Source organism: Protopterus annectens, chromosome 2.part0 (genome assembly GCF_019279795.1).
Source record: "Protopterus annectens isolate FY-2018-M chromosome 2.part0, PAN1.0, whole genome shotgun sequence".
Taxonomy (NCBI): Eukaryota; Metazoa; Chordata; order Ceratodontiformes; family Protopteridae; genus Protopterus; species Protopterus annectens.
This window is the reverse complement of record NC_056728.1, coordinates 715,358,350-715,367,333: the sequence shown is the minus strand read 5'-3', so window position 1 is coordinate 715,367,333 and position 8,984 is coordinate 715,358,350. Positions and strand designations below refer to the sequence as shown.

At 37.1% G+C, this 8,984-nt stretch overlaps 1 protein-coding gene across 1 annotated transcript in view; it reads right to left on the bottom strand.

Moving 5' to 3' along the window:
* Positions 1-8,984, bottom strand: part of MUSK (muscle associated receptor tyrosine kinase) — a 1,728,668-nt gene that overhangs the window by 555,258 nt on the left and 1,164,426 nt on the right. Inside the window, exon 8 of the mRNA XM_044061034.1 lies at positions 4,507-4,513. Within this exon, the coding sequence (XP_043916969.1) occupies positions 4,507-4,513 (7 nt within the window). The remainder of the gene's footprint in view (positions 1-4,506; positions 4,514-8,984) is intronic.

The following is an 8,984-nucleotide window of genomic DNA, read 5'->3' as shown; positions in this document are numbered from 1 at the left end:
AACTCCATCTACCATGCCCACAAAGTATGCACAGACACACTAAAAATATGGCCCTTGTAATTATGTACAAAAAAAACAGTTCTGTAAGCTTGTAATAACATTCAAATGCACAATAAACTCTTCAAAATACTGTACTTTGTGAAGTATGCTCTGTAATGGCTGAATTCTGTGAAATAACTTTACTGTAATACTGCACAAACATGCAAACACTTTATATACTTCTGATAACTCGGATATCTTTGATTAATACAAAAAATACGTGCTTGGCAAAAATGCAGTTGTTTCCTCTTATTTTATCCATTTTATGCAATTCTGAAGAATTTGGATTCCATCCTGGCTTCAAGTCCTTTAGACATGCTGCTTCTGACACCATCTCACTCGTCCATCTCTAACATGGATGACAAGCCAGTGGGGCATTTTGTTTAGATGCTTTAATACACATAAACACATCAGGATGGATAGTAACATCATAAAAGATAAACAAAATGATTGACAGAAAGACCTTACATACATACATGCTTGCATCTCAACAGTTTACTACAAAATGGCAGTCAGACTTGCACATGCTCAGTATGGACAAACCTGCGCAAGCCCCTAGATAGCTTCCCAAAGATACATGCGCACACATTGAACTAGATTTGGAAAATGTGGAAACAGCTTTTATGTTCCTGTGTTACTAGCCACTGTGAAATATACAGAAAGTATAGCTAACTAGATGAGAGGAGTAAGGCTTCATGCATCATTTCCAACTTAGCTGTTTGAAACGTATGTGTCTACTGAAGGAAAATTCCCATTACTTAAAGTTGTTCTGTACCTCACTTTAAGTTTATTTATGAAACAAAAATCAAACCTTGTTTAGTTTTACTGTTAAATCACCAAATTAAATATGCTATACTAGAAATATGCTGGCAGAGTTTATAATCCCCGTCCACAGAAATATGCACACAATACACATCACCTACATGCATTGGTCTGCTGTCTACTACCTTGCCTCATTTGGTTCAGCATAAAGTTTTCAGACTCTCGGTGCAGTATAACAACCCTCCTTCCTCAAGCCAGTTTATATACTATCCATGCTGTTGTCCCAAGTTTATTGTCATAAGGAAGTTAATTTGTGTTGCCCCAAGTTTATTGTCATAAGCAAGTTAATTTGAATGTAACAATGCTACACCCTGTTTAGTTTTATAAATATAACAAAGATGTATTCATTCTGCATCTAAAACATTGCCAGCACATGATATTTGCCAATTTTCTATTGTTACACCAGCTAACAGAGCTCATACATAACCCTTCCTCCAGTGCTCTTTATCAACATAAAGACAAGTGACTGTGGACTTCCATTATAGCCAGTCACTGCCCCCTTTTACTTAGACTGAGAAAGCAGAATGTTTGGGGTAACAGCACATGCATACTATACCCACACTTAAACCATCAGTGTAATTTGTGAAATACTGTGTGAGAAAACAGAACTACTTGTCTACTGTATACGCTGTCCCTATTGCCACATGCTGCTTCCTGGTGTCTAAAACTGACAAGGTGGTCAAGGTAACATGTTCCCCCAAGTTATAGTTTGCTTAATTTCAGGATGGGTAATGTCATTGTCCTTGTTATTGATAATAGGTTTGTGGATCTATTGTCATTCAATTTACACTCCCTGCACTGGAGTGTAGGCCATAGATGCATTTCCATTGAACAGAGAAATACACTGTTTCTTCATCTTCAGTGTGCTTGCTCTAACATTTTTGTATACAGATGATGTTTCTGCACTGCAATGGTCATATTGTCTCTGTAAAGATTTCTACAGTTCAATCACAATTAATTAATTTATTTATTTATTTATGTATATTTGTTTACCGGGCAGTGTCCGACTGGGCCAAGAGCCCATTTTCAGCTAAAATCTGGGGAGAAAAGCTCCAACAAGTAATTGACAGAAAAACAGCAATAGAACAGTATAGCAGAGTATCAGATACAGTGTACAAATACAGAAATATTTGATTAAAAGTTACAAGAAGACTAGTTCACAATATGCAATTTTTATATTCAGTATTTCAAAAGCAAAGCCAAACAGTACTGCATAGTGTCTACAACTTTAAACATAAAACAAAACAATACTTTGCTTACAGAAACATGAAAAAACTTTTTATGAAAAAAAGTATGTGCTTCCATCCCACTTTGTTTCATAGAATCTGCTTCTGAGCAAATAATAAATCCAGCTGGGGCAAACATTGCCTTGTAGTTCAGCAAGCAGTGGGTTGTTTTGTTTTAGTTTTACAGTTTGCATTTGAGAATGAGTTGGATAGCTGTGTCAGTAATTTGAAGCAAAAGGCTTTAATGTTTTATAATGCATGTCTAAATAAGGTTAGCACTACAGGACTCAGCTGTATTTTTTCTAAATAAAATGTAGTACCCACACGAAACAGATAGTAAATCACTTTAGTAGGCAAATTTGTTGGTAGTGTAAAATCAGCGTGGTTTGCAGCCTGCAATTTTAACCATTTAATCTGCAGTCATTAAACACAGCAGTTTCATGCTAGATATTAATTTGCAATACAGTACTTTGAAAGAGCCTCGATATGTCATCACAGTTGTGTCAGGATAGTTTGAGTACATAATGAATAAAATGATTTAATTGCCCCATAAACCTCATTTAAGTCAGTGAAGCAAATGTTGCAGTTCTTGTGTCAAATATTTCTTATTCATTTATTTGTTTATATTTTCATTTATTGTCTTGCTTACTGCACTTGGTTTAACATGTATGTCTAGTTTAGCAAGACTGATTTACAAATATGGAAGCAAAGTCTAGACCCAGCAAGACTTACCCATCACATAATGTAGACCTGCACAGTGTTTCTTATATTAAAATGAGGAATATAAGCCAGTGGCATCCAACAAGAATTCACAAGAATGCATAAACTGTAAGTGTTGTGGTGAGTAAATCTCTGAAATCTTTGCACCTTTATGTTTCTAACTTTGAATCATTCAGCCATTCTTGACAAGAGAAAAGTAACAGCAGACTTATACAAAGTAGATGCTAACAGCAAGCACACAAAAAGCTTCTTACAAGATGCCTCAAAATAGATGCAGTAAATACAGACGCTAGCAGAATAGACACTAGTAACATAACGGTTAGAGACAGGATCTGTTCAGAATTTTGTAGAATGCCCAGATTTTTGCCACGTATTTTTGGTGTGTCCATTATTTAATCTGTGGCTTTCTAGGAAATTATTGAATATTGCAGTCATTAAATAACTAATGAGAGATATTTGAGTTTCAGACTCCATATCCAATAAAAATGTATACTAATACAAACCCTGTTATTCTAGAAACTTTCTAAATTTATAACAGCAAAACTTAAAATCTGTCCCTGATTTTGGCCCTTTGCCCCCCCCCCCAACTTTATTTTTGGCTTTGTCCGGAATTCTTGAGCAAATTACATACCGAGTAAGCAAGTGTACAGATTGATTCTCAAAAGATAGCAGTTTGGGCAGATCAAGAGCAAAAATGTTTCCCACCTATAAACACACCTCTCAACCTCTTTGCACAAGAAATCTGGACAAAGCCAAAATTGCTGGGGGGGAGGGGGCAAAGTAAAAAAAAGGAACAGATTTTAAATATTTCTATTATGAACTTAGAAAGTTGCTAGAATAACAAGTTTCATGTTAGCATGCATTTTCTGAAGGATGTGAAGTCTGAAACTCAAAAGTCTGTCAATATTTAATTACTGAAAATGACAAATTTTATAAGGAACAGACCAAACATATGAAGCAAAAATCTGGACATTTTGGAAAAACCTGGACAGTTGAGAGGCATGCCTATACATGTAACACACAACACTTTTTTTGTTCTTTATCAAGATGTGTGAATGCAGAAGGACACACAATGGATCATATGCCTAACATACCTTTGTTTGATAAGGTTTAACAATATGAGACAATGCATATAAGTGAAATAAAAGATACACACTGAGCCACATATCTAAAGCAATATGTTTGCTTTATTTCTAGAACTTCTTATAGAAACGTCTGCTGAAAGAATTTGAGTGCATGTTTGTGCATTTAATTACATATTTAAAATACATATCTTACGCCAAAAACATCTGTGCTAATTTAACACATTTTAAGCTACACCCCTGATTCACATGACTTTATGCATTACAGCTCGCAAAAGTCAGCTGACATATCAGCATCTTATCATACAAGATCAGGAATACATAAATCTCAGCACCATGACTTAGGAATATAAAATGCTCATATCTGAAATGCTGTCAAACACCAGATTCATATGCAAACATGTATCCATAGATACTACTGTTCTACTATTCTAACAGGCTTTATGAACTTCTTCGGCAGTGCTGGATTCAGAAAACCACAGCGCTACTTAGCTTGTTCGTGGTATATAGCAAAACTAAATAATATGCAAAAGCATTTAAACAATTACTTGACATTAATTTTCCTGTTTTAACATACAAGAACATACAACATATATACTTAGCCATGCAGTTCTTACCTCCAGTCTATTGGGAAGGAACAATTTCCAGCAGTACAGAGGAAGACAATGCAGGAAAAAAAGAAACAGAAGTAGGTCATGAATGCATTCCCATCCATCAATATTTGAACATAGACACTTATTCTACTTCACAAAACTACAATATTTTGTGCAACAGTTTTCTCTCTCTCTTTCGTTTTCCTCATTCAGACAACCCTGCCCCCCCCCCCCGAACAGGTGTGAGTTAATAGTGATACATAGCCCTTGGTAGTAAGATTACAAGCCTGTGTGACATTGCTGGAGGTAGAAGTAACACAAATGTTAGCTTTTGTCAAAAAAAGCAGAAGCAGTTGTCAAAGACTTCAGACTTAGAAAACATATGGCCAGCACATGTTAAGTACTCTTGTTTATTTTGCACTTTATTGGATCCGTATGGCCAGCTGACATTTAGAAACTTTCATTTTAGTGAAGAGAACCAGCTACTAAATAGGAGAACCTGCTGAGAAAAAAAAAATCAGACAAGGACCATAAAAACAAAGTGGGTGGGCCGCGCTTCTCATTTATAATGACAATGCCTGACTCACTATGTTTCAAGTTTGGATTTTGCTGTGTATTAAAACAAGTTTTGCATGTATCAGACAAAGCAATATAAAATGTGGCAAGCTCTGTATACAGCCTATCAGCACTTGCTAAACTTTGGCATCTGAAGGGCACTACAACAAGAGAAATTGTACTAAAATACATTGAAACTTACAAGTTACTCTCATCAACAATACAGCAGCATTCAAGACATAAACAATAACTTAATTGAGATATGAAGAAACATATACCAAAATGAGTTCAGTATAAACAAGAACCTAGCATCCAGGATCACATGGTTCAGTAAAATGCCTTACATTCTAGTGTGCCCTTACGTTTGATGTCAGAACGAAGATTTTCTGAAATGGTAGGACTGACACTATTTAGCATGGCATTTGATAATAGCAATACTAACAGGTTAAATATAATTTAATGGAGTATATACCAGGTAGAGTAAAATGCAAACTGCAGTATTCATCTATAAGGAAAGAAACCTGTATTTTCAAATTCCTGTTCTGTTGGCATCCAAATGAATACAAGTTTGTTATAATAAACATATGTTCTAGTCACAGTAAGTCTGCAGCCAAAGATCCTAAAAAACATTCATTTAGTACCTAAATTCAATCCGTTAAAAGTATTTAAATAGTCTCTGAAGACAGTGTATTCAGTTAATTGGAATTTCAGATGATATTCTAACAAAACTGCTACAAGATCACTTCTAATTTTTATTGTCCAATTATTCACCTTATCTCAGAATTACAGGAGACTGAAAAACAATCTTACCAATGAATCAGTGCAAAACAGAGAAACCAGCTCTGGAGGGGTGCTAGTCTCTTTCTTGATGCAAAAATACATATATACATACAAACACACAAGGCACACACATACAGACTCACACGCATGTGCACACACACACACAATACTCACTCCACATGAGCAATTAGTGGGATTATGAGCTCATACATATCATATCCATGGGGTGCATCAGGAAACCAGAGCACACAATAAAAACCAACACTGACACAAAGAAGGAATGCAAACTTCACATTAAAGCAAAGGTTGGAGGACCAACCTTTGTGATGCAGTGACACTGTCCATTGCATAGCTATTTCGCTCATTTACACAACCATAGTTAATTTTAATTAACACATAACTACACCAAGAAATAAACAAGACTAACTGGAGAGAGAGATGTTTCTAACTCAACATATTCCCAATCTATGGAATAATTACCAATACAAGTAACACTAATTACTGCTTTGACTATCTTTAAGGATGTCTTTATAATTGAATGGGTAGACACAGAACCATGCTCAGTTTGAGAGGAAAGCACTATTAATTGCTTGAAAAAGGTGACAAGAGGTTGTATGTGTACCTACTTAAAGGAGTATATGGCCAGGCATCACTTGTTTAGTATTGTTCCTATGTTGCTAAGAAAAAGTATACATTTAGATAAATTAAATAAAGCACTTTATTTCCTTGAAAAATCATAATGTGCAAACTAAATATTTTTAGATAAATTAAATACAGGAGAAATTATACCATTTGCTTGATTGTATTACATTTAACAAGAGATTTTATTTAACAATGTTTTACAATTATTAGAGAATTTAGATAGTGCATGCAAGGAAAGATTATAATAACTAATAGCACTCTTTCTCTTTTGGTATAAATTTCAGAAGCCATATTGAATAAAAAGATTGCAGGCTGGGGAATTACAAAAAATGATCAGTTCATTCTGAGCTTTGGTATAGAGTGGACTACAGAATTCTATAGCAAGAATAAATCTGAAAGCATAGGAATATAAGATATTCTATAGGCTACTACTTTCTAAAAAGTTTCCCTTTTTAGGCACTGCCAAGAAATTTAAAGTTTACCAGGTGTTCAATATATGAACATGCATCAATACAAACGCATGTTTATTAAAGGACATGCCCTTGTCTGAGCAGGCTCACACAAAGTTGCTTGACTCTTCCCACCTTGGACACACTTATTCACTGACATTCACAACATTGTTGTTCCCTCCAACACCAGAGAAGTTCTTAATTAAAAGTATAGCTAATATTGAGACTTGTGCTGCCTGCCAATATTTAAAAGTTTAGAACTGCTTTAGCAATTTTCCTCATGGCAGAATGGGAATTTACAGTGTTCAGAGCTATTATTTGCTGGAAATGAGCTAGCATTGTGAGTTTCATAGGTTCATAGGTTCATAGGTTCATACTAGGCTATCTGCCCGAGGGCATTTACAAGCCTACCCCTTTAGTATGGGGAACTATACCCATTATTTTGCTGTGCCTCTGTTGAGCAGTGACACTGAGGTAATCCCTGGGGTATATCTGCGATCTCCCATCCATTGGTCAAGATTTCTCTTGAACAAGGCCAGCGAGGTGCTCTGCCTCACATATATTTTATTCCACAGCATAGGGAGTCTTTGGGTGATAAATCTATCCCTCCAGCAGGTTTAAGTCTCCTGTGGCTCTGACGGATCTAGATTTGTTGAGGTGCAGCAAAATCATCAAATCTGGGGTTGAGATGGCCTTGTATGTTAGGCAAAGGTCACCTCTGAGCAACTGAATAGAGCTGGAGTTCTTTCAGTCGGGCAGCATAGGACAGATGTTTGAGACCCTTTATCCTTTTGGTGAGGAACTTTCCTCTCCAGCTGCTGCAAGTGTCGGGTCAGATACATTCCGAATGGGGCATTGTACTCAATCATTGGTCTGATGAGTGATGAGTATAGGGAGACTATGACCTCCCTTGATCTAGATGAGAATCCCTTCATGATAAGGTGGGCAATGTAGAAGGTCTTCCTAACTACTTTAGCTACATGGGTGTCGAATGACAGACTACTATCAACCTGGGTCCCCAGGTCCCTGATAACTTCTTCTGTGCTCAGTGGATTGCCACCTATTTGGTAGCTAGGGTAACCTTGTTTTTATGACTATGCATTTTTGGCATTTAACTTAAGGCCATGGCTCTGACACCAGTTATCTGTTTCTGTGAGACCCTTCTGAAGGATCACTGTGTCAGATGTGTTTTCAGTTTGCAGTCATCTGCAAACTTTGTCAGCCATAACCCTCCTGTGTTTGCTTGTACTTGGAAAAGTAGATGCCAAACAAGAGTGGGCCCAGGACTGAGCCCTGTGGTACACCACTTGTGACAGGCTTTGAGTCTGACATGGCGCCAGCAACTCTGACCCTGTGGGTTCTGTCACTCAGCCAGTTTGCAACCCATCTTGTGATGTATGGGTTAACATTTAAGCTGATGAGTTTTTCAATGATACAGATCGAGGTAGGCTGTATGGACTGCCTTTCCCTCATCAATGGCTTTGGTGACTGTTTTGAAAAAGTCAACTAAGTTTAGAAGGCATGATCTGCCTTTGACAAAGCCAAACTGGGATGGATCCAAAGTCTGCAAATTCCCTATGTCTTTATTTATGAGGTCCATTATGATCCTCTCCATGGCTTTTGAGATAAGGCTTGTCAAGCTAATGGGCCGGTAATTTCCAGGGTCGGTGGAGGCACCGCCTTTGTGAAGTGGGACCACAGTTGCAGCCAGAGGTAAGACTATGATTAAACAGCTGTCCTAGCTGTGGGTTTAATTCCGTTGGTGTTGGTGGAGCACACAGCTGGGGACACCATCAGGTCCCATGGATGCTGTGTTTTTGCTTTGGAGAGAGCAGTTCGAGATGTTTGGGGGCTGCATCTCTCCTTTGGGGAGAAGTTTGCACTGAACCTGTCAGCCAGTATGTTGGCAATGTCTGTAGGATCAGTAATCTTCACATCATTTTGAACTAGTTCTGAGCATATCTGGGAGTTTCCTCCCAGGTTTCTAACATAGCTAAAGAAGGCCTTATGATTGTCTTTTGAGTCTTTAGCTATTTTTCTCTCAAAATTTGCTTTGGATGATTTTATGAGAGCTCT